This window comes from Bombina bombina, chromosome 6 (genome assembly GCF_027579735.1).
Source record: "Bombina bombina isolate aBomBom1 chromosome 6, aBomBom1.pri, whole genome shotgun sequence".
In the NCBI taxonomy this organism is placed as follows: domain Eukaryota; kingdom Metazoa; phylum Chordata; class Amphibia; order Anura; family Bombinatoridae; genus Bombina; species Bombina bombina.
Window position 1 is genome coordinate 26,174,329 of NC_069504.1, and position 26,856 is coordinate 26,201,184.

General features: G+C 48.6%; 1 protein-coding gene across 1 annotated transcript in view; it reads right to left on the bottom strand.

Annotated features, from left to right (window-relative positions):
• RBM28 (RNA binding motif protein 28) overlaps positions 1-26,856 on the bottom strand; it is a 182,782-nt gene that overhangs the window by 91,213 nt on the left and 64,713 nt on the right. Inside the window, exons 6-13 of the mRNA XM_053716329.1 lie at positions 24,208-24,279; positions 23,785-24,016; positions 22,084-22,199; positions 21,930-22,002; positions 21,407-21,516; positions 20,968-21,041; positions 20,565-20,703; positions 9,798-9,862 (exon numbers count right to left, since the gene is read on the bottom strand). Coding sequence (XP_053572304.1) covers positions 9,798-9,862; positions 20,565-20,703; positions 20,968-21,041; positions 21,407-21,516; positions 21,930-22,002; positions 22,084-22,199; positions 23,785-24,016; positions 24,208-24,279 — 881 coding nt within the window. The remainder of the gene's footprint in view (positions 1-9,797; positions 9,863-20,564; positions 20,704-20,967; positions 21,042-21,406; positions 21,517-21,929; positions 22,003-22,083; positions 22,200-23,784; positions 24,017-24,207; positions 24,280-26,856) is intronic.

Consider the following 26,856-nt stretch of genomic DNA (forward strand, 5'->3'; position numbering starts at 1 on the left):
GAGTCAGCGGTCGGGTCACACACAAGGCAGCAGTAATGCGCATTCTGTATGCACCACAATGACCTAATAAGAGGGCATAGAGACAGCGGTCGGGTCACACACACACACGGCAGTAATGCGCATCCTGTATGCACCACAATGACCTAATAAGAGGGCATAGAGTCAGCGGTCGGGTCACACACACACAGCAGTAATGCGCATCCTGTATGCACCACAATGACCTAATAAGAGGGCATAGAGACAGCGGTCGGGTCACACACACACAGCAGTAATGCGCATCCTGTATGCACCACAATGACCTAATAAGAGGGCATAGACAGCGGTCGGGTCACACACACACACAGCAGTAATGCGCATCCTGTATGCACCACAATGACCTAATAAGAGGGCATAGACAGCGGTCGGGTCACACACACACACAGCAGTAATGCGCATCCTGTATGCACCACAATGACCTAATAAGAGGGCATAGAGTCAGCGGTCGGGTCACACACACACGGCAGTAATGCGCATCCTGTATGCACCACAATGACCTAATAAGAGGGCATAGAGACGGCGGTCGGGTCACACACACACGGCAGTAATGCGCATCCTGTATGCACCACAATGACCTAATAAGAGGGCATAGAGACAGCGGTCGGGTCACACACGGCAGTAATGCGCATCCTGTATGCACCACAATGACCTAATAAGAGGGCATAGAGACAGTGGTCGGGTCACACACACACAGCAGTAATGCGCATCCTGTATGCACCACAATGACCTAATAAGAGGGCATAGTCAGCGGTCGGGTCACACACACAGCAGCAGTAATGTGCATCCTGTATGCACCACAATGACCTAATAAGAGGGCATAGAGTAAGCGGTTGGGTCACACACACACAGCAGTAATGCGCATCCTGTATGCACCACAATGACCTAATAAGAGGGCATAGAGACAGCGGTCGGGTCACACACACACGGCAGTAATGCGCATCCTGTATGCACCACAATGACCTAATAAGAGAGCATAGACAGCGGTCGGGTCACACACACACAGCAGCAGTAATGCGCATCCTGTATGCACCACAATGACCTAATAAGAGGGCATAGAGTCAGCGGTCGGGTCACACACACACAGCAGTAATGCACATCCTTTATGCACCACAATGACCTAATAAGAGGGCATAGAGTCAGCGGTCGGGTCACACACACACGGCAGTAATGCGCATCCTGTATGCACCACAATGACCTAATAAGAGAGCATAGACAGCGGTCGGGTCACACACACAGCAGTAATGCGCATCCTGTATGCACCACAATGACCTAATAAGAGAGCATAGACAGCGGTCGGGTCACACACACAGCAGTAATGCGCATCCTGTATGCACCACAATGACCTAATAAGAGAGCATAGACAGCGGTCGGGTCACACACACACGGCAGCAGTAATGCACATCCTTTATGCACCACAATGACTTAATAAGAGGGCATAGAGACAGCGGTCGGGTCACACACACACAGCAGTAATGCGCATCCTGTATGCACCACAATGACTTAATAAGAGGGCATAGAGACAGCGGTCGGGTCACACACACACGGCAGTAATGTGCATCCTGTATGCACCACAATGACTTAATAAGAGGGCATAGAGACAGCGGTCGGGTCACACACACACAGCAGTAATGCGCATCCTGTATGCACCACAATGACCTAATAAGAGGGCATAGAGACAGCGGTCGGGTCACACACACACAGCAGTAATGCGCATCCTGTATGCACCACAATGACCTAATAAGAGGGCATAGAGACAGCGGTCAGGTCACACACACACACACGGCAGTAATGCGCATCCTGTATGCACCACAATGACCTAATAAGAGGGCATAGAGACAGCGGTCGGGTCACACACACACACACAGCAGTAATGCGCATCCTGTATGCACCACAATGACCTAATAAGAGGGCATAGAGACAGCGGTCGGGTCACACACACACACACAGCAGTAATGCGCATCCTGTATGCACCACAATGACCTAATAAGAGGGCATAGAGACAGCAGCCGGGTCACACACACACAGCAGTAATGCGCATCCTGTATGCACCACAATGACCTAATAAGAGAGCATAGAGACAGCGGTCGGGTCACACACACACAGCAGTAATGCGCATCCTGTATGCACCACAATGACCTAATAAGAGGGCATAGACAGCGGTCGGGTCACACACACACACACACGGCAGTAATGCGCATCCTGTATGCACCACAATGACCTAATAAGAGGGCATAGAGACAGCGGTCAGGTCACACACACACGGCAGTAATGCGCATCCTGTATGCACCACAATGACCTAATAAGAGGGCATAGAGACAGCGGTCGGGTCACACACACACAGCAGCAGTAATGCGCATCCTGTATGCACCACAATGACCTAATAAGAGGGCATAGAGACAGCGGTCGGGTCACACACACACGGCAGTAATGCGCATCCTGTATGCACCACAATGACCTAATAAGAGGGCATAGAGACAGCGGTCGGGTCACACACACACAGCAGCAGTAATGCGCATCCTGTATGCACCACAATGACCTAATAAGAGGGCATAGAGACAGCGGTCGGGTCACACACACACGGCAGTAATGCGCATCCTGTATGCACCACAATGACCTAATAAGAGGGCATAGTCAGCGGTCGGGTCACACACACACGGCAGCAGTAATGCGCATCCTGTATGCACCACAATGACCTAATAAGAGGGCATAGAGACAGCGGTCGGGTCACACACACACACAGCAGTAATGCGCATCCTGTATGCACCACAATGACCTAATAAGAGGGCATAGAGACAGCGGTCGGGTCACACACACACGGCAGTAATGCGCATCCTGTATGCACCACAATGACCTAATAAGAGGGCATAGAGACAGCGGTCGGGTCACACACACAGCAGCAATGCGCATCCTGTATGCACCACAATGACCTAATAAGAGGGCATAGAGACAGCGGTCGGGTCACACACACACACAGCAGTAATGCGCATCCTGTATGCACCACAATGACCTAATAAGAGGGCATAGAGACAGCGGTCGGGTCACACACACAGCAGCAATGCGCATCCTGTATGCACCACAATGACCTAATAAGAGGGCATAGAGACAGCGGTCGGGTCACACACAAACAGCAGCAGTAATGCGCATCCGGTATGCACCACAATGACCTAATAAGAGGGCATAGAGACAGCGGTCGGGTCACACACACACAGCAGTAATGCGCATCCTGTATGCACCACAGTGACCTAATAAGAGGGCATAGAGTCAGCGGTTGGGTCACACACACACACGGCAGTAATGCGCATCCTGTATGCACCACAATGACCTAATAAGAGGGCATAGTCAGCGGTCGGGTCACACACACACACGGCAGTAATGCGCATCCTGTATGCACCACAATGACCTAATAAGAGGGCATAGACATTGGTCGGGTCACACACACACGGCAGTAATGCGCATCCTGTATGCACCACAGTGACCTAATAAGAGGGCATAGTCAGCGGTCGGGTCACACACACACACGGCAGTAATGCGCATCCTGTATGCACCACAATGACCTAATAAGAGGGCATAGACATTGGTCGGGTCACACACACACGGCAGTAATGCGCATCCTGTATGCACCACAGTGACCTAATAAGAGGGCATAGAGACAGCGGTCGGGTCACACACAAGGCAGCAGCAGTAATGCGCATCCTGTATGCACCACAATGACCTAATAAGAGGGCATAGAGACAGCGGTCGGGTCACACACACACGGCAGTAATGCGCATCCTGTATGCACCACAATGACCTAATAAGAGAGCATAGAGTCAGCGGTCGGGTCACACACACACGGCAGTAATGCGCATCCTGTATGCACCACAATGACCTAATAAGAGAGCATAGAGACAGCGGTCGGGTCACACACACACGGCAGTAATGCGCATCCTGTATGCACCACAATGACCTAATAAGAGAGCATAGAGACAGCGGTCGGGTCACACACACACGGCAGTAATGCGCATCCTGTATGCACCACAATGACCTAATAAGAGGGCATAGAGTCAGCGGTCGGGTCACACACACACACGGCAGTAATGCGCATCCTGTATGCACCACAATGACCTAATAAGAGGGCATAGAGTCAGCGGTCGGGTCACACACAAGGCAGCAGTAATGCGCATCCTTTATGCACCACAATGACCTAATAAGAGGGCATAGAGACAGCGGTCGGGTCACACACACACAGCAGCAGTAATGCGCATCCTGTATGCACCACAATGACCTAATAAGAGAGCATAGAGACAGCGGTCGGGTCACACACACACGGCAGTAATGCGCATCCTGTATGCACCACAATGACCTAATAAGAGAGCATAGAGACAGCGGTCGGGTCACACACACAGCAGTAATGCGCATCCTGTATGCACCACAATGACCTAATAAGAGGGCATAGAGACAGCGGTCGGGTCACACACACACGGCAGTAATGCGCATCCTGTATGCACCACAATGACCTAATAAGAGGGCATAGAGACAGCGGTCGGGTCACACACACACAGCAGCAGTAATGCGCATCCTGTATGCACCACAATGACCTAATAAGAGGGCATAGAGACAGCGGTCGGGTCACACACACACAGCAGTAATGCGCATCCTGTATGCACCACAATGACCTAATAAGAGAGCATAGAGTCAGCGGGCGGGTCACACACACACGGCAGTAATGCGCATCCTGTATGCACCACAATGACCTAATAAGAGGGCATAGAGACAGCGGTCGGGTCACACACACACGGCAGTAATGCGCATCCTGTATGCACCACAATGACCTAATAAGAGGGCATAGAGACAGCGGTCGGGTCACACACACACAGCAGCAGTAATGCGCATCCTGTATGCACCACAATGACCTAATAAGAGGGCATAGAGACAGCGGTCGGGTCACACACACACGGCAGTAATGCGCATCCTGTATGCACCACAATGACCTAATAAGAGAGCATAGAGACAGCGGTCGGGTCACACACACACAGCAGTAATGCGCATCCTGTATGCACCACAATGACCTAATAAGAGGGCATAGAGACAGCGGTCGGGTCACACACACACGGCAGTAATGTGCATCCTGTATGCACCACAATGACCTAATAAGAGAGCATAGAGACAGCGGTCGGGTCACACACACACAGCAGTAATGCGCATCCTGTATGCACCACAATGACCTAATAAGAGGGCATAGAGACAGCGGCCGGGTCACACACACACACGGCAGTAATGCGCATCCTGTATGCACCACAATGACCTAATAAGAGGGCATAGAGACAGCGGTCGGGTCACACACACGGCAGTAATGCGCATCCTGTATGCACCACAATGACCTAATAAGAGGGCATAGAGACAGCGGTCGGGTCACACACACAGCAGCAGTAATGCGCATCCTGTATGCACCACAATGACCTAATAAGAGGGCATAGAGTCAGCGGTCGGGTCACACACACACGGCAGTAATGCCCATCCTGTATGCACCACAATGACCTAATAAGAGGGCATAGAGACAGCGGTCGGGTCACACACACACAGCAGTAATGCGCATCCTGTATGCACCACAATGACCTAATAAGAGGGCATAGAGACAGCGGTCGGGTCACACACACACACACAGCAGTAATGCGCATCCTGTAGGCACCACAATGACCTAATAAGAGGGCATAGAGTCAGCGGTCGGGTCACACACACACGGCAGTAATGCGCATCCTGTATGCACCACAATGACCTAATAAGGGCATAGAGTCAGCGGTCGGGTCACACACACACACAGCAGCAGTAATGTGCATCCTGTATGCACCACAATGACCTAATAAGGGCATAGAGACAGCGGTCGGGTCACACACACACAGCAGTAATGCGCATCCTGTATGCACCACAATGACCTAATAAGGGCATAGAGACAGCGGTCGGGTCACACACACACGGCAGTAATGCGCATCCTGTATGCACCACAATGGCCTAATAAGGGCATAGAGTCAGCGGTCGGGTCACACACACACAGCAGTAATGCGCATCCTGTATGCACCACAATGACCTAATAAGAGGGCATAGAGTCAGCGGTCGGGTCTCACACACACGGCAGTAATGCGCATCCTGTATGCACCACAATGACCTAATAAGAGGGCATAGAGACAGCGGTCGGGTCACACACACACGGCAGTAATGCGCATCCTGTATGCACCACAATGACCTAATAAGAGGGCATAGAGACAGCGGTCGGGTCACACACAAACAGCAGTAATGCGCATCCTGTATGCACCACAATTACCTAATAAGAGGGCATAGAGTCAGCGGTCGGGTCACACACACACGGCAGTAATGCGCATCCTGTATGCACCACAATGACCTAATAAGAGGGCATAGAGACAGCGGTCGGGTCACAGACACAGCAGTAATGCGCATCCTGTATGCACCACAATGACCTAATAAGAGGGCATAGAGACAGCGGTCGGGTCACACACACACGGCAGTAATGCGCATCCTGTATGCACCACAATGACCTAATAAGAGGGCATAGACAGCGGTCGGGTCACACACACACACGGCAGTAATGCGCATCCTGTATGCACCACAATGACCTAATAAGAGGGCATAGAGTCAGCGGTCGGGTCACACACACACGGCAGTAATGCGCATCCTGTATGCACCACAATGACCTAATAAGAGGGCATAGAGTCAGCGGTCGGGTCACACACACACACGGCAGTAATGCGCATCCTGTATGCACCACAATGACTTAATAAGAGAGCATAGAGTCAGCGGTCGGGTCACACACACACAGCAGTAATGCGCATCCTGTATGCACCACAATTACCTAATAAGAGGGCATAGAGTCAGCGGTCGGGTCACACACACACACGGCAGTAATGCGCATCCTGTATGCACCACAATGACCTAATAAGAGAGCATAGAGTCAGCGGTCGGGTCACACACACACAGCAGTAATGCGCATCCTGTATGCACCACAATTACCTAATAAGAGAGCATAGAGTCAGCGGTCGGGTCACACACACACACGGCAGTAATGCGCATCCTGTATGCACCACAGTGACCTAATAAGAGAGCATAGAGTCAGCGGTCGGGTCACACACACACACAGCAGTAATGCGCATCCTGTATGCACCACAATGACCTAATAAGAGAGCATAGAGTCAGCGGTCGGGTCACACACACACACAGCAGTAATGCGCATCCTGTATGCACCACAATTACCTAATAAGAGGGCATAGAGTCAGCGGTCGGGTCACACACACACACAGCAGTAATGCGCATCCTGTATGCACCACAATGACCTAATAAGAGGGCATAGAGTCAGCGGTCGGGTCACACACACACACAGCAGTAATGCGCATCCTGTATGCACCACAATTACCTAATAAGAGGGCATAGAGTCAGCGGTCGGATCACACACACACGGCAGTAATGCGCATCCTGTATGCACCACAGTGACCTAATAAGAGGGCATAGAGACAGCGGTCGGGTCACACACACAGCAGCAGTAATGCGCATCCTGTATGCACCACAATTACCTAATAAGAGGGCATAGAGTCAGCGGTCGGATCACACACACACGGCAGTAATGCGCATCCTGTATGCACCACAATGACCTAATAAGAGGGCATAGAGACAGCGGTCGGGTCACACACACAGCAGCAGTAATGCGCATCCTGTATGCACCACAATGACCTAATAAGAGGGCATAGAGACAGCGGACGGGTCACACACACAGCAGTAATGCGCATCCTGTATGCACCACAGTGACCTAATAAGAGGGCATAGAGACAGCGGTCGGGTCACACACACGGCAGCAGTAATGCGCATTCTGTATGCACCACAATGACCTAATAAGAGGGCATAGAGTCAGCGGTCGGGTCACACACACGGCAGTAATGCGCATCCTGTATGCACCACAATGACCTAATAAGAGGGCATAGAGACAGCGGTCGGGTCACACAGACACAGCAGTAATGCGCATCCTGTATGCACCACAATGACCTAATAAGAGGGCATAGAGTCAGCGGTCGGGTCACACAGACACAGCAGTAATGCGCATCCTGTATGCACCACAATGACCTAATAAGAGGGCATAGAGTCAGCGGTCGGGTCACACACACACGGCAGCAGTAATGCGCATCCTGTATGCACCACAATGACCTAATAAGAGAGCATAGAGACAGCGGTCGGGTCACACACACACACACACACACGGCAGTAATGCGCATCCTGTATGCACCACAATGACCTAATAAGAGAGCATAGAGACAGCGGTCGGGTCACACACACACAGCAGTAATGCGCATCCTGTATGCACCACAATGACCTAATAAGAGGGCATAGAGACAGCGGTCGGGTCACACACACACAGCAGCAGTAATGCGCATCCTGTATGCACCACAATGACCTAATAAGAGGGCATAGTCAGCGGTCGGGTCACACACACACAGCAGTAATGCGCATCCTGTATGCACCACAATGACCTAATAAGAGGGCATAGAGTCAGCGGTCGGGTCACACACACACAGCAGCAGTAATGCGCATCCTGTATGCACCACAATGACCTAATAAGAGGGCATAGAGACAGCGGTCGGGTCACACACACACACAGCAGTAATGCGCATCCTGTATGCACCACAATGACCTAATAAGAGGGCATAGAGACAGCAGCCGGGTCACACACACACAGCAGTAATGCGCATCCTGTATGCACCACAATGACCTAATAAGAGAGCATAGAGACAGCGGTCGGGTCACACACACACGGCAGTAATGCGCATCCTGTATGCACCACAATGACCTAATAAGAGGGCATAGAGACAGCGGTCAGGTCACACACACACAGCAGTAATGCGTATCCTGTATGCACCACAATGACCTAATAAGAGGGCATAGAGACAGCGGTCAGGTCACACACACACAGCAGTAATGCGCATCCTGTATGCACCACAATGACCTAATAAGAGGGTATAGAGACAGCGGTCGGGTCACACACACACACACAGCAGTAATGCGCATCCTGTATGCACCACAATGACCTAATAAGAGGGTATAGAGACAGCGGTCAGGTCACACACAAGGCAGCAGCAGTAATGCGCATCCTTTATGCACCACTATGACCTAATAAGAGGGCATAGAGTCAGCGGGCGGGTCACACACACACACGGCAGTAATGCGCATCCTGTATGCACCACAGTGACCTAATAAGAGGGCATAGAGACAGCGGTCGGGTCACACACACACGGCAGTAATGCGCATCCTGTATGCACCACAATGACCTAATAAGAGGGCATAGAGACAGCGGTCGGGTCACACACACACGGCAGTAATGCGCATCCTGTAGGCACCACAATGACTTAATAAGAGGGCATAGAGACAGCGGTTGGGTCACACACACACAGCAGTAATGCGCATCCTGTATGCACCACAATGACCTAATAAGAAGGCATAGAGACAGCGGTCGGGTCACACACACACGGCAGTAATGCGCATCCTGTAGGCACCACAATGACTTAATAAGAGGGCATAGAGACAGCGGTCGGGTCACACACACACACGGCAGTAATGCGCATCCTGTATGCACCACAATGACTTAATAAGAGGGCATAGAGACAGCGGTTGGGTCACACACACACAGCAGTAATGCGCATCCTGTATGCACCACAGTGACCTAATAAGAGGGCATAGAGTCAGCGGTTGGGTCACACAGATAAGACAGCAGTATACTCTGAACTCACCCGAGCCCTTTTGGCCAGATCTTCAGCACTCAGCCCTTCTGCGGCTTTAGTTCCTTCACGAATAACTGAGAAAAGAAACATTGTATCGTCAGACGCTGCGATTGTGTAACGAGGATACGGCAGCTAAACATCACCACAATCCCAAAATCTCTCAAACATTTATAGCAGCTGCTTCTGGGACTGCTCGCTTCAAACACGCTCTAATGCGGAAATATAAATTTCTTAGTCTTGCATTAAACACATAGTTACAGCTTAACTCCCGCTGAGGTGGATAAAAGCCGCAAGAGACACCAGAGCAATAACATGCGCTACTGAATTTACATGAAACATCTGGACATTGAATAATAAAAACTTTGAAGTGTAATTTCTATATTTTACCCTCTTGTTATTTCATTTTGTTATGGGTTTCCCAATTCTAAGAACTGGAAGCGCACACTTTACAAGCCTGACCCTGCTACACATCTCTCCTTAACTGCTAATTCTGCTGTCCAGACCGGCCCTCTACAGATAACCAAAGATGGCAGAGGTTGCTCATTGGAAGACACTGCAGCAAAGCTTAGACACTGGGGTGGTTCCCTTATTGTAGCATTAAAGGGACAGTTCACCCAAAAACTTTCTCCCCTTTAAATTATTCCCAATGATCCTTTTTACCTGCTAGAGTGTATTAAATTGGTTGCAAGTAGCTCCTTTACTCATATTTCAGCATTTGAAATAGCTGATTAAGCTTGTGGTTTCCCAACCTATACTGAAAGTTTCTGTACTGGAGTATGTTCTATTGAATAGCCTAAGTAAACACAGCCAGCAGAAGAGATTACACTCTCAATGGCTGGCATGATAGTTAAGTAATAAAATTATAATTTTCCATTGTTCTCTCTAAGTACTGAGCTTTGGTGTTCCAGACAAATATAAGATAAGGAAGCAAGTCTGTGTACATAAAGTGATAACATAATGAGATCTGATATTACCTGAAGCTCAACCCATTGTAATAGGCTGTGGGTTCAAAGCACAAAACCTGCTACTTCAGATACACAAATAAACCTGAAAATGCAATTTCTCAAATATTTTATACTCTGCATTTGGTATAACAAGTCATTTAAAATACATTTATGGAAAAACAATTTTACAGTGTACTGTTCCTTTAAGCCCAATAATCACATGATGTTGTATGGAACAAGAAGTTGCACAGTTTTATAGGATGTGATGGCATCGGAGATTACCCTCTCGCACGTTTTGTGTTCTATTCTACTAACTGGGCTGATCCAAAATTATAATAAAAAACTTAGCTCCCTGCACTCTTCTCTTCATTTAATAAAACCCAGTTACCAACATAAAAATGAGTTTATATAAATCAACTCGTTATAAGATGCCAAGGTCTGACAGTGTCACAGAGGAAAGTCACTAAAAGCAGAAGCTAAAGATTGTGTGCAGGAGGGACACACATCCTTCTCTCAGGTCAGGTACAGGTTATGTGTGCAGGAGAGGGACACACTTACATCCCTCTCTCAGGTCAGATACAGGTTATGTGTGCAGGAGAGGGACACACTTACATCCCTCTCTCAGGTCAGGTACAGGTTATGTGTGCAGGAGCGGATACACTTACATCCTTCTCTCAGGTCAGGTACAGGTTATGTGTGCAGGAGGGACACACTTACATCCTGCTCTCAGGTCAGGTACAGGTTATATGTGCAGGAGGGGGACACACTTACATCCCTCTCTCAGGTCAGGTACAGGTTATGTGTGCAGGAGGGGACACACTTACATCCCTCTCTCAGGTGAGGTACAGGTTATGTGTGCAGGAGAGGGACACACTTACATCCTTCTCTCAGGTCAGGTACAGGTTATGTGTGCAGGAGAGGGACACACTTACATCCTCTCTCAGGTCAGGTACAGGTTATGTGTGCAGGAGAGGGACACACTTACATCCCTCTCTCAGGTCAGGTACAGGTTATGTGTACAGGAGAGGACACACTTACATCCTACTCTCAGGTCAGGTACAGGTTATATGTGCAGGAGGGGACACACTTACATCCTTCTCTCAGGTCAGGTACAGGTTATGTGTGCAGGAGAGGGACACACTTACATCCTTCTCTCAGGTCAGGTACAGGTTATGTGTGCAGGAGGGGACACACTTACATCCCTCTCTCAGGTCAGGTACAGGTTATGTGTGCAGGAGGGGACACACTTACATCCCGCTCTCAGGTCAGGTACAGGTTATGTGTGCAGGAGAGGACACACTTACATCCCTCTCTCAGGTAAGGTACAGGTTATGTGTGCAGGAGGGGACCACTTACATCCCTCTCTCAGGTCAGGTACAGGTTATGTGTGCAGGAGAGGGACACACTTACATCCTTCTCTCAGGTCAGGTACAGGTTATATGTGCAGGAGGGGACACACTTACATCCCTCTCTCAGGTCAGGTACAGGTTATATGTGCAGGAGGGGACACACTTACATCCCTCTCTCAGGTCAGGTACAGGTTATGTGTGCAGGAGAGGACACACTTACATCCTTCTCTCAGGTCAGGTACAGGTTATATGTGCAGGAGAGGGACACACTTACATCCTTCTCTCAGGTCAGGTACAGGTTATGTGTACAGGAGAGGACACACTTACATCCTGCTCTCAGGTCAGGTACAGGTTATGTGTGCAGGAGAGGGACACACTTACATCCCTCTCTCAGGTCAGGTACAGGTTATGTGTGCAGGAGAGGGACACACTTACATCCCTCTCTCAGGTCAGGTACAGGTTATGTGTGCAGGAGAGGGACACACTTACATCCCTCTCTCAGGTCAGGTACAGGTTATGTGTGCAGGAGAGGGACACACTTACATCCCTCTCTCAGGTCAGGTACAGGTTATGTGTGCAGGAGAGGGACACACTTACATCCTCTCTCAGGTCAGGTACAGGTTATGTGTGCAGGAGAGGGACACACTTACATCCCTCTCTCAGGTCAGGTACAGGTTATGTGTGCAGGAGAGGGACACACTTACATCCCTCTCTCAGGTCAGGTACAGGTTATATGTGCAGGAGGGGACACACTTACATCCCTCTCTCAGGTCAGGTACAGGTTATGTGTGCAGGAGGGGACACACTTACATCCCTCTCTCAGGTCAGGTACAGGTTATATGTGCAGGAGAGGGACACACTTACATCCCTCTCTCAGGTCAGGTACAGGTTATGTGTGCAGGAGGGGACACACTTACATCCCTCTCTCAGGTCAGGTACAGGTTATATGTGCAGGAGGGGACACACTTACATCCCTCTCTCAGGTCAGGTACAGGTTATATGTGCAGGAGGGGACACACTTACATCCTTCTCTCAGGTCAGGTACAGGTTATATGTGCAGGAGGGGACACACTTACATCCCTCTCTCAGGTCAGGTACAGGTTATGTGTGCAGGAGGGGACACACTTACATCCTTCTCTCAGGTCAGGTACAGGTTATATGTGCAGGAGAGGACACACTTACATCCCTCTCTCAGGTCAGGTACAGGTTATATGTGCAGGAGGGGACACACTTACATCCCTCTCTCAGGTCAGGTACAGGTTATATGTGCAGGAGGGGACACACTTACATCCCTCTCTCAGGTCAGGTACAGGTTATGTGTGCAGGAGGGGACACACTTACATCCCTCTCTCAGGTCAGGTACAGGTTATATGTGCAGGAGAGGGACACACTTACATCCTCTCTCAGGTCAGGTACAGGTTATATGTGCAGGAGGGGACACACTTACATCCCTCTCTCAGGTCAGGTACAGGTTATATGTGCAGGAGGGGACACACTTACATCCCTCTCTCAGGTCAGGTACAGGTTATGTGTGCAGGAGGGGACACACTTACATCCCTCTCTCAGGTCAGGTACAGGTTATGTGTGCAGGAGAGGGACACACTTACATCCCTCTCTCAGGTCAGGTACAGGTTATGTGTGCAGGAGAGGGACACACTTACATCCCTCTCTCAGGTCAGGTACAGGTTATGTGTGCAGGAGAGGGACACACTTACATCCTCTCTCAGGTCAGGTACAGGTTATGTGTGCAGGAGGGGACACACTTACATCCTTCTCTCAGGTCAGGTACAGGTTATGTGTGCAGGAGGGGACACACTTACATCCCTCTCTCAGGTCAGGTACAGGTTATGTGTGCAGGAGGGGACACACTTACATCCCTCTCTCAGGTCAGGTACAGGTTATGTGTGCAGGAGAGGGACACACTTACATCCTTCTCTCAGGTCAGGTACAGGTTATGTGTGCAGGAGAGGGACACACTTACATCCCTCTCTCAGGTCAGGTACAGGTTATGTGTGCAGGAGAGGACACACTTACATCCCTCTCTCAGGTCAGGTACAGGTTATGTGTGCAGGAGAGGGACACACTTACATCCCTCTCTCAGGTCAGGTACAGGTTATGTGTGCAGGAGGGGACACACTTACATCCTTCTCTCAGGTCAGGTACAGGTTATATGTGCAGGAGAGGGACACACTTACATCCCTCTCTCAGGTCAGGTACAGGTTATGTGTGCAGGAGGGGACACACTTACATCCCTCTCTCAGGTCAGGTACAGGTTATGTGTGCAGTAGGGGACACACTTACATCCTTCTCTCAGGTCAGGTACAGGTTATATGTGCAGGAGGGGACACACTTACATCCTCTCTCAGGTCAGGTACAGGTTATGTGTGCAGGAGAGGACACACTTACATCCTCTCTCAGGTCAGGTACAGGTTATATGTGCAGGAGAGGGACACACTTACATCCATCTCTCAGGTCAGGTACAGGTTATGTGTGCAGGAGGGGACACACTTACATCCTTCTCTCAGGTCAGGTACAGGTTATATGTGCAGGAGGGGACACACTTACATCCTTCTCTCAGGTCAGGTACAGGTTATGTGTGCAGGAGAGGGACACACTTACATCCTTCTCTCAGGTCAGGTACAGGTTATGTGTGCAGGAGGGGACACACTTACATCCTTCTCTCAGGTCAGGTACAGGTTATATGTGCAGGAGGGGACACACTTACATCCCTCTCTCAGGTCAGGTACAGGTTATGTGTGCAGGAGGGGACACACTTACATCCCTCTCTCAGGTCAGGTACAGGTTATGTGTGCAGGAGGGGACACACTTACATCCTTCTCTCAGGTCAGGTACAGGTTATATGTGCAGGAGAGGGACACACTTACATCCTTCTCTCAGGTCAGGTACAGGTTATGTGTGCAGGAGGGGACACACTTACATCCTTCTCTCAGGTCAGGTACAGGTTATGTGTGCAGGAGGGGACACACTTACATCCTTCTCTCAGGTCAGGTACAGGTTATGTGTGCAGGAGGGGGACACACTTACATCCTTCTCTCAGGTCAGGTACAGGTTATATGTGCAGGAGAGGGACACAACTTACATCCCTCTCTCAGGTCAGGTACAGGTTATAGTGTGCAGGAGGGGACACACTTACATCCCTCTCTCAGGTCAGGTACAGGTTATGTGTGCAGGAGAGGGACACACTTACATCCTTCTCTCAGGTCAGGTACAGGTTATGTGTGCAGGAGGGGACACACTTACATCCCTCTCTCAGGTCAGGTACAGGTTATGTGTGCAGGAGGGGACACACTTACATCCTTCTCTCAGGTCAGGTACAGGTTATATGTGCAGGAGGGGACACACTTACATCCTCTCTCAGGTCAGGTACAGGTTATGTGTGCAGGAGGGGACACACTTACATCCCTCTCTCAGGTCAGGTACAGGTTATATGTGCAGGAGGGGGACACACTTACATCCCTCTCTCAGGTCAGGTACAGGTTATATGTGCAGGAGGGGACACACTTACATCCTTCTCTCAGGTCAGGTACAGGTTATATGTGCAGGAGGGACACACTTACATCCTTCTCTCAGGTCAGGTACAGGTTATGTGTGCAGGAGGGGGACACACTTACATCCCTCTCTCAGGTCAGGTACAGGTTATGTGTGCAGGAGGGGACACACTTACATCCCTCTCTCAGGTCAGGTACAGGTTATGTGTGCAGGAGGGGACACACTTACATCCCTCTCTCAGGTCAGGTACAGGTTATGTGTGCAGGAGGGGGACACACTTACATCCCTCTCTCAGGTCAGGTACAGGTTATGTGTGCAGGAGGGGACACACTTACATCCCTCTCTCAGGTCAGGTACAGGTTATATGTGCAGGAGGGGACACACTTACATCCCTCTCTCAGGTCAGGTACAGGTTATGTGTGCAGGAGGGACACACTTACATCCCTCTCTCAGGTCAGGTACAGGTTATATGTGCAGGAGGGGACACACTTACATCCCTCTCTCAGGTCAGGTACAGGTTATGTGTGCAGGAAGGGGACACACTTACACCCTTCTCTCAGGTCAGGTACAGGTTATGTGTGCAGGAGGGGACACACTTACATCCCTCTCTCAGGTCAGGTACAGGTTATGTGTGCAGGAGGGGACACACTTACATCCCTCTCTCAGGTCAGGTACAGGTTATGTGTGCAGGAGGGACACACTTACATCCCTCTCTCAGGTCAGGTACAGGTTATGTGTGCAGGAGAGGGACACACTTACATCCTCTCTCAGGTCAGGTACAGGTTATGTGTGCAGGAGGGGACACACTTACATCCCTCTCTCAGGTCAGGTACAGGTTATGTGTGCAGGAGGGGGACACACTTACATCCTTCTCTCAGGTCAGGTACAGGTTATGTGTGCAGGAGAGGGACACACTTACATCCCTCTCTCAGGTCAGGTACAGGTTATGTGTGCAGGAGGGACACACTTACATCCTTCTCTCAGGTCAGGTACAGGTTATGTGTGCAGGAGAGGGACACACTTACATCCTTCTCTCAGGTCAGGTACAGGTTATGTGTGCAGGAGGGGACACACTTACATCCCTCTCTCAGGTCAGGTACAGGTTATATGTGCAGGAGGGGACACACTTACATCCCTCTCTCAGGTCAGGTACAGGTTATATGTGCAGGAGAGGGGACACATACTCTGAACATCCCTCTCTCAGGTCAGGTACAGGTTATATGTGCAGGAGGGGACACACTTACATCCCTCTCTCAGGTCAGGTACAGGTTATGTGTGCAGGAGGGGACACACTTACATCCTCTCTCAGGTCAGGTACAGGTTATGTGTGCAGGAGGGGACACACTTACATCCTTCTCTCAGGTCAGGTACAGGTTATGTGTGCAGGAGGGGACACACTTACATCCCTCTCTCAGGTCAGGTACAGGTTATGTGTGCAGGAGGGGACACACTTACATCCCTCTCTCAGGTCAGGTACAGGTTATGTGTGCAGGAGGGGACACACTTACATCCCTCTCTCAGGTCAGGTACAGGTTATGTGTGCAGGAGGGGACACACTTACATCCCTCTCTCAGGTCAGGTACAGGTTATATGTGCAGGAGGGGACACACTTACATCCTTCTCTCAGGTCAGGTACAGGTTATGTGTGCAGGAGGGGACACACTTACATCCCTTCTCTCAGGTCAGGTACAGGTTATGTGTGCAGGAGGGGACACACTTACATCCCTCTCTCAGGTCAGGTACAGGTTATGTGTGCAGGAGGGGACACACTTACATCCCTCTCTCAGGTCAGGTACAGGTTATGTGTGCAGGAGGGGACACACTTACATCCCTCTCTCAGGTCAGGTACAGGTTATGTGTGCAGGAGGGGACACACTTACATCCCTCTCTCAGGTCAGGTACAGGTTATGTGTGCAGGAGGGGACACACTTACATCCCTCTCTCAGGTCAGGTACAGGTTATGTGTGCAGGAGGGGACACACTTACATCCCTCTCTCAGGTCAGGTACAGGTTATGTGTGCAGGAGGGGACACACTTACATCCTTCTCTCAGGTCAGGTACAGGTTATGTGTGCAGGAGGGGACACACTTACATCCTTCTCTCAGGTCAGGTACAGGTTATATGTGCAGGAGGGGACACACTTACATCCCTCTCTCAGGTCAGGTACAGGTTATATGTGCAGGAGGGGACACACTTACATCCCTCTCTCAGGTCAGGTACAGGTTATGTGTGCAGGAGGGGACACACTTACATCCCTCTCTCAGGTCAGGTACAGGTTATGTGTGCAGGAGGGGACACACTTACATCCCTCTCTCAGGTCAGGTACAGGTTATATGTGCAGGAGGGGACACACTTACATCCCTCTCTCAGGTCAGGTACAGGTTATGTGTGCAGGAGGGGACACACTTACATCCCTCTCTCAGGTCAGGTACAGGTTATGTGTGCAGGAGGGGACACACTTACATCCCTCTCTCAGGTCAGGTACAGGTTATGTGTGCAGGAGGGGACACACTTACATCCTTCTCTCAGGTCAGGTACAGGTTATGTGTGCAGGAGGGGACACACTTACATCCTTCTCTCAGGTCAGGTACAGGTTATGTGTGCAGGAGGGGACACACTTACATCCCTCTCTCAGGTCAGGTACAGGTTATGTGTGCAGGAGGGGACACACTTACATCCCTCTCTCAGGTCAGGTACAGGTTATATGTGCAGGAGGGGGACACACTTACATCCTTCTCTCAGGTCAGGTACAGGTTATGTGTGCAGGAGGGGACACACTTACATCCCTCTCTCAGGTCAGGTACAGGTTATATGTGCAGGAGAGGGACACACTTACATCCCTCTCTCAGGTCAGGTACAGGTTATATGTGCAGGAGGGGACACACTTACATCCCTCTCTCAGGTCAGGTACAGGTTATATGTGCAGGAGAGGGACACACTTACATCCCTCTCTCAGGTCAGGTACAGGTTATGTGTGCAGGAGGGGACACACTTACATCCTCTCTCAGGTCAGGTACAGGTTATATGTGCAGGAGAGGGACACACTTACATCCCTCTCTCAGGTCAGGTACAGGTTATGTGTGCAGGAGAGGGACACACTTACATCCCTCTCTCAGGTCAGGTACAGGTTATGTGTGCAGGAGGGGACACACTTACATCCCTCTCTCAGGTCAGGTACAGGTTATGTGTGCAAGAGGGGACACACTTACATCCCTCTCTCAGGTCAGGTACAGGTTATGTGTGCAGGAGGGGGACACACTTACATCCTTCTCTCAGGTCAGGTACAGGTTATGTGTGCAGGAGGGGACACACTTACATCCTTCTCTCAGGTCAGGTACAGGTTATGTGTGCAGGAGGGGACACACTTACATCCCTCTCTCAGGTCAGGTACAGGTTATGTGTGCAGGAGGGGACACACTTACATCCCTCTCTCAGGTCAGGTACAGGTTATATGTGCAGGAGGGGGACACACTTACATCCTTCTCTCAGGTCAGGTACAGGTTATGTGTGCAGGAGGGGACACACTTACATCCCTCTCTCAGGTCAGGTACAGGTTATATGTGCAGGAGAGGGACACACTTACATCCCTCTCTCAGGTCAGGTACAGGTTATGTGTGCAGGAGGGGACACACTTACATCCTTCTCTCAGGTCAGGTACAGGTTATGTGTGCAGGAGGGGACACACTTACATCCCTCTCTCAGGTCAGGTACAGGTTATGTGTGCAGGAGGGGACACACTTACATCCCTCTCTCAGGTCAGGTACAGGTTATGTGTGCAGGAGGGGACACACTTACATCCCTCTCTCAGGTCAGATACAGGTTATGTGTGCAGGAGAGGACACACTTACATCCCTCTCTCAGGTAAGGTACAGGTTATATGTGCAGGAGAGGACACACTTACATCCCTCTCTCAGGTCAGGTACAGGTTATGTGTGCAGGAGAGGACACACTTACATCCCTCTCTCAGGTCAGGTACAGGTTATGTGTGCAGGAGGGGACACACTTACATCCCTCTCTCAGGTCAGGTACAGGTTATATGTGCAGGAGGGGACACACTTACATCCCTCTCTCAGGTCAGGTACAGGTTATATGTGCAGGAGAGGACACACTTACATCCTTCTCTCAGGTCAGGTACAGGTTATGTGTGCAGGAGGGGACACACTTACATCCCTCTCTCAGGTCAGGTACAGGTTATATGTGCAGGAGGGGACACACTTACATCCCTCTCTCAGGTCAGGTACAGGTTATATGTGCAGGAGGGGGACACACTTACATCCCTCTCTCAGGTCAGGTACAGGTTATGTGTACAGGAGGGGACACACTTACATCCCTCTCTCAGGTCAGGTACAGGTTATGTGTGCAGGAGGGGGACACACTTACATCCTTCTCTCAGGTCAGGTACAGGTTATGTGTGCAGGAGGGGACACACTTACATCCTTCTCTCAGGTCAGGTACAGGTTATGTGTGCAGGAGGGGACACACTTACATCCCTCTCTCAGGTCAGGTACAGGTTATGTGTGCAGGAGGGGACACACTTACATCCCTCTCTCAGGTCAGGTACAGGTTATGTGTGCAGGAGAGGGACACACTTACATCCTGCTCTCAGGTCAGGTACAGGTTATGTGTGCAGGAGGGGACACACTTACATCCCTCTCTCAGGTCAGGTACAGGTTATGTGTGCAGGAGAGGGACACACTTACATCCCTCTCTCAGGTCAGATACAGGTTATGTGTGCAGGAGAGGGACACACTTACATCCTTCTCTCAGGTCAGGTACAGGTTATGTGTGCAGGAGAGGGACACACTTACATCCTTCTCTCAGGTCAGGTACAGGTTATGTGTGCAGGAGAGGGACACACTTACATCCTTCTCTCAGGTCAGGTACAGGTTATGTGTGCAGGAGGGAGACACACTTACATCCTTCTCTCAGGTCAGGTACAGGTTATATGTGCAGGGGGTGGGGGGGGTACTTACATCCTTCTCTGGCTAGATACAGGTTCCGGGTACCAGTTGGCTTCTTCACCTTCTTTTCAGTTCGTAGTTTCCCAGCCTCCTCCCGACTAACCGCCATATTTACAATTAGCCTCCTGCCGTCCAGCTTTAGACCACCATTCTGAGAGAGATCAGACAGAGCTCGATATAAGCGACATGCAACCACATGGGAAGTGCGCATAGAGAACATCTGTAAACTGTGCAGAGTATTCGCACTGAGCTCTCATTGCAGGGCACAACCACCCACCTTGTATAGCTCAACACACAGACAATACACAGAGACACAATAACAATACATCAATCAGAAGCAGATTAGGACATAGTGTAGGAGCAGTCACGCTGTGCACAATTCTGCCCTGTGCATACTCGGCTTAACCCTCATTACCTCAGACTGGTCACTGGCAGCAGTCAGGCACTTCTCAGTTGACTCTTTATCCACAAACTGCACAAAGGCGCAGCCTGAAAAAGAAAATGATGAGCAAAATTAATGAGGTGCCAACACGCATGTATCTCACATACACCCTTCTAGTAAGTGTCTCTCACACAAACGCACCCCCACTAGCCATCTGGCTCTCTCTCTCATGCACGCACCCCCACTAGCTGCATGTCTCTCTCACACTCACGCACCCCCACTAGCCGCCTGGCTCTCTCACACACGCACCCACCCCCACTAGCCGCCTGGCTCTCTCACACGCACGCACCCACCACCACTAGCCGCCTGGCTCTCACACGCACCCACCCTCACTAGCCTCCTGGCTGTCTCTCTCACCGCATCACGCACACCACCAACTCTACCCGTCTCTACCTTGCATTTATGTACTGACCTTTGGAATGCTCCGTATCAGGGTGTACAACTATTCTGACATATTTAATGTTACCAAAAGCCAGAAGCAGCTCCTCAAGATCTTCCTCTTCTGAGTTAAAGGAAAGATTTCTGGTGAAAAAAATAAATGAAGGATGAAACATTAGGTCTAAGGGGATGACAATCACAAAACTCAAGTAAAAAGTATCCCAGATCAGTGAACGACACCTTAATAAGCGATTTCTACAACATAGACAAGATACAAAGTACCAAATGACATTGTGAGTAAAATATAATAAATATATAATTTGGGCACATTTTTGATTTATCTTGAACCTGCACTATCACACGACGGTCTGGTGATCTACTGGTTAGCACTCTACAGATCTACTAAACCGGTAGTTTGTGTAAACACAGATATTAGCATAATACCAGAGAGCTACTAGGTGCCAGGAGTAAACTCTACAGGAAGTGGTTCCCTGGATTCTAGGGAGTTGGGCCCAGCACATTTGTGTACAGGATCTTGCCACAGACAAGAGACTCACCTGATGAATAACGTTTTGCCCTGGTTGACATCAGACGGCAGTTTGCGTTTTTTCTTTGGGTCAGTTTTTTTAACTGAAAAAGAAACAGAACCAGACTTGTGAGTGGTTCCTGATTACCAGCAGCTCCTAATCCCATTATGTACATCTGACGCACCCTTCTCCTCACTGTCAGAGTCCTCCGAGTCCTGCTCATCATCACTATCCTGCCCGGAGTCTGCAGACACGTCATCGTCACTGCTAGTAATCTCTGGAGCTGACGATTTCTTTGGTCTATGATACAAGCAAGAAAACAAATTCAAATCCTAGAAATGAACCTCAGTTGTGAATTCTAATACAAGGAGATACCTCTGCTTGCATGTTATGTTCTGCACACTATGTACATTAAAATTCTTACAATGACCAGATAATATACTAAAAAAAAAAACCTGTAGATTTGCATAAACAAATGCATAACAAGACAATGCAGTAGCACTTTTAGTCTGAACTTCAAATTAGTAGATTTTTTTCTGACAAATTTCAGTTATATCTACTTCCACTCCCCCTGAATCATGTGACAGCCATCAGCCAATCAAAAATGCATAGACGTAAATTCTGTAAATTCTTGCACATGCTCAGTAGGAGCTGGTGACTCAAAAAGTATAACTATAAAAAAAAAAACTGTGCACATTTTGCTAATGGAAGTAAACTGGAAAGTTGTTTAAAATTGCTGCTCTATCTGAATAATGAAAGTTTAATTTTAACTTGAGTGTCCCTTTAATAATTCAAAAGGTAACAAACCAATTTACATTAAATTTAGAGTTCTTGTATCTGTTCATGTCATAAATCAGTGTTACGCATAGAACGCTCACTTAACCTAGAGTAGCAATAGTAGAGTACAGAAGCTCAGCAGAATGTCACATAGGGCAATAAAACAACAGTTTGGGAACATTTCAGGACGCCACTTACTGTAATTGCAGGATTTTTGAGTGGTGTTGCAATAAGTTAGTACAAAAGTGCAGGGTAAAAAGGGAGTACATTGTCTTGTTTGCTGCCAGTATGTAAGCGACAGATTTGTCGCTTACATACTATGGCCAAAAAATAATCCCATATAAGTTAAGGGATCATGCCCGGGAGCCTCTAAGAAAGCCGTGCTAGCGGCGAAATGTACATCAGGCCTTGTCTGTGTGCATGAGACTTGCTAATTTGTGTTTACCTGGGACCTTTCTAAGTTCATATTGATGTGGCAATTGCCTTCCTTAATCAGTCATTTATAAACCGTTTCCTCTCCTGCTCTAGGTACCAGTATTGCTCAGATTAGGTAATGTTGTTGGGGTCAATCCCCTTTTTAGATTAGCTTTAGAGCAATCCGTGTATTCTCTGAGCCCTGAGGGTTACGGTGTATTTGAACTATTACCCAGGGAAGTAATTCTGTTTTTGAAGTCTCACACACACAGTCCTGATTTGTTTCTTAATCTAAGTTTTAAATGTATGTCTCACATATTTATGTTATACATTTGGTACTATTTACCATTCTTTTTATTCTATCATTAGTAAAAGTTACATTTTAATAACCAGTTCTTGACACAATCCGGTTTTCAATGCATACTGTTACTATATAGTGTTTTGTGAGTGCTGGGTACTGTCAAACTTCTCTCTCTTTTTTTGTACCGCTAATCTCGTTGTCCAGTACTCCTGCACAGCACATACCCCACACATGATGTTATAACTTACAGAAAATGCCCCTTTATGGGCCACACTAGACCAAGAGCAATCAGCAGTACTGAACTAAAAGTACCTCCCTTTAGGGAGCGACCCTCTGGTGACAAACACTTCGCAATAATAGGGGCCCTAAACATATTCAAATCTGACCACTCACTTCTCCTGGACTTTAGGTCCTGTCTTAACTGGTTTCTTCTCCTCTTCTGATTCTCCATCCTCATCCTCTGGGTCAGACCCATCTGCCTCCTCCTCATTGTCACTCTCAGACCCATCTGCCTCCTCCTCATTGTCACTCTCAGACCCATCTGCCTCCTCCTCATTGTCTGGCTCAGATTCATCATCGCTCTGATCATCAGCTGCATCAGAACCTTCAGTAGTTTCCTTTGTACCTTTATAGAAAAAAATAAAAAAAAATAAAAAACACCAAGACACCAAAGCACCCAACACCTCAGGTTCCAACAGCCTTTGGAGTAATATGAATCTCCTCTCTCTAAACACAGACTTAGCAGCCATAACCATGGTTTGTTCCCTGGATAAAGATACAACACAAAAAGATGAGGCTGATGAAAGTTGCTCTCACCTGTTTCCGGGGCCCCCTGAGCAGCAGTGTATTTATCCTTCGCAACTGCCCAATCCACAGCAACAGTCCGACCTACACAAACAAAGATCACAAAGACGCCTTGTATGTGCTAGTGTTTATTTTACATATATGGGGGGCAGTCTAATACACAGCACAAGGTCAGCTGAGCAATGTAAACAATATAGGGGAGGGGAGAGCAGAACACAAGGTGAGGGGGGGGCACAGGGAAGCATACAGAGGAGGGGGGGGAGAGCAGAACACAAGGTGAGGGGGGGCACAGGGAAGCATACAGAGGAGGAGGGGAGAGCAGAACACAAGGTGGGGGGGCACAGAGAAGCATACAGAGAGGGGAGAGCAGAACACAAGGTGGGGGGGGCACAGGGAAGCATACAGAGGAGGGGGGGAAGCAGAACACAAGGTGTGGGGGGGCCACAGGGAAGCATACAGAGGAGGGGGGAGAGCAGAACACAAGGTGGGGGGGCACAGGGAAGCATACAGAGGAGGGGGGAGAGCAGAATACAAGGTGGGGGGGCACAGGGAAGCATACAGAGGAGGGGGGAGAGCAGAACACAAGGTGGGGGGGCACAGGGAAGCATACAGAGGAGGGGAGAGCAGAATACAAGGTGAGGGGGGGCACAGGGAAGCATACAGAGGAGGGGGGGGAGAGCAGAACACAAGGTGAGGGGGGGCACAGGGAAGCATACAGAGGAGGGGGCACAGGGAAGCATACAGAGGAGGGGAGAGCAGAATACAAGGTGAGGGGGGGGGGGCAGAGGGAAGCATACAGAGGAGGGAGAGCAGAACACAAGGTGGGGGCAGACATGAGGGAAGTATATCCTATTAGAAACATTTGGAAGATATCACACAGACCTTTAATAATAAAGAAAGGGCGCCTCCTGGTACGGATCAGCAGAGCATTCAGACCCAATAAAATCCCAAGTAGAAGGGGGTACTCACACTGATGAAAGCACCCGACAGTGCTAATCAAGCCTACTGGACTGTTTTAGTGGCCCAGCTCATGCAACCTGATAGTAACGCCGAAAGTCCTCCGGTATTAGCAAAACGACAGTAGATAAAAAGACTCAAAAAGTGCTCAATATATGAGTAAAAGATTGTATTTAAAAACAAATAAGTACAAAAAGTAAATAAAAAAACAAGCACTATATTGCAATGCGTTTCTCTGCGTCTACTGCGCCGTTTCCTCAGGCATATAATGCTGCACAGCACTAGGAGTCTAATATATACACAGAGCTACCAATCAGGAGCAAGTAACCTCCCAAACTCACAGATGTCGGTTAATTAAGATTGAAAATAATATGTATCAAAACTTGAGACATAATGTTACTAAGTTCATATGGTACAATTTATACATAAATCAAATACAGAAGGCATCATATAAATCAATCATAATACCCATAGTGATACTGTTTGTTACGTATATGCAATTTCACATTTTCATTTATTAACGTCTATTAAATGTATGCATGTTTCCATATAAAGCTAATCAAACACACACACACACAGTTTGACGGTTGCAAACATTGTATTGAACCCAATAAGAGCCCTAAGAGAAGTACTTACATATAGCGATAACACGCTAAACTAAAAACTAAAAACCAAATCACAGGTTTACAAGCTGAACCATATGTTTGTCAGTATCAATAGTATGAATGTTGTGAAGTGACGTATCTAAGACCCTCCCACATGAACGAAACAATTCCCAAAGAGTCATTCATAAGGGTGCGGCACATACAGAAGAGAGAAGCGCTCTAACAGGAACGAACAACAGCTCATCAGCTAGTTCTCTGGAGATTTACCACCTGGAGCAGCCTCTTTTAGACCAGTGTGCCTTTCACATTGGAAAACTATCCTGAAGCATATCAGTCTGATCCCGCCAGTTAAGGTCAGTCCAGCCCCGAAATACCAGGCAATTCTCCTTTGAACAAGGTAAACAATATGATAATAAATATCCCAGCGCCTACTAGAACCTTATCAGCATAGGGGGGTGATACCTAGTTATCACCTGGAGAAGTAGTAAATATGAAGGTAAATCCCAGGCGCCAATAAATGGCTAAGGTTTAAAGTGTTAAAAATGTTTAATACAGCTCGTCATGTAATGTTAAAAATGTAGTTGAAATACAAGGCTAAAAAGCATGGATCCACGCTATATAATAAAAGATATTAATAGTCGAAAATAACAGTATACAATAAAATATAAACAGTAGTGCTACACAGTGACTTGGGGTGATACTCCAAGTAAGCTAAAACTGGGGTGATTACATCAAAGGTTGCAATATGGAAGGCCTATAAAAACAGTGAAAAAATCTTTCAAAAGATAAAAAATTCAAAAAATCAAATATCAAAATGTCCTAAGTGAAAAAATGTGTCCTTAAAAAGTCAGTGCAAGAGGTAGTCAATATGTGAGAAAATTTCCAAAATTTTCAAAAATTTATACCTTGATCCAAAATAAATCCAATGTGATACTCCTCTGGTGTGCTTCCAAAAGAAAGGGATAGAAAAAAGTAGAATGTTAGTGTAGATGTGGCCAGCCTGGAGTGGCTGGGGTGGTGAAGGTAAGAGCACACTGAATGACACAGTGCAGACAATTCCAAAAATAAAATAAAAAAAAAAAAAAATATTAAAAAATCA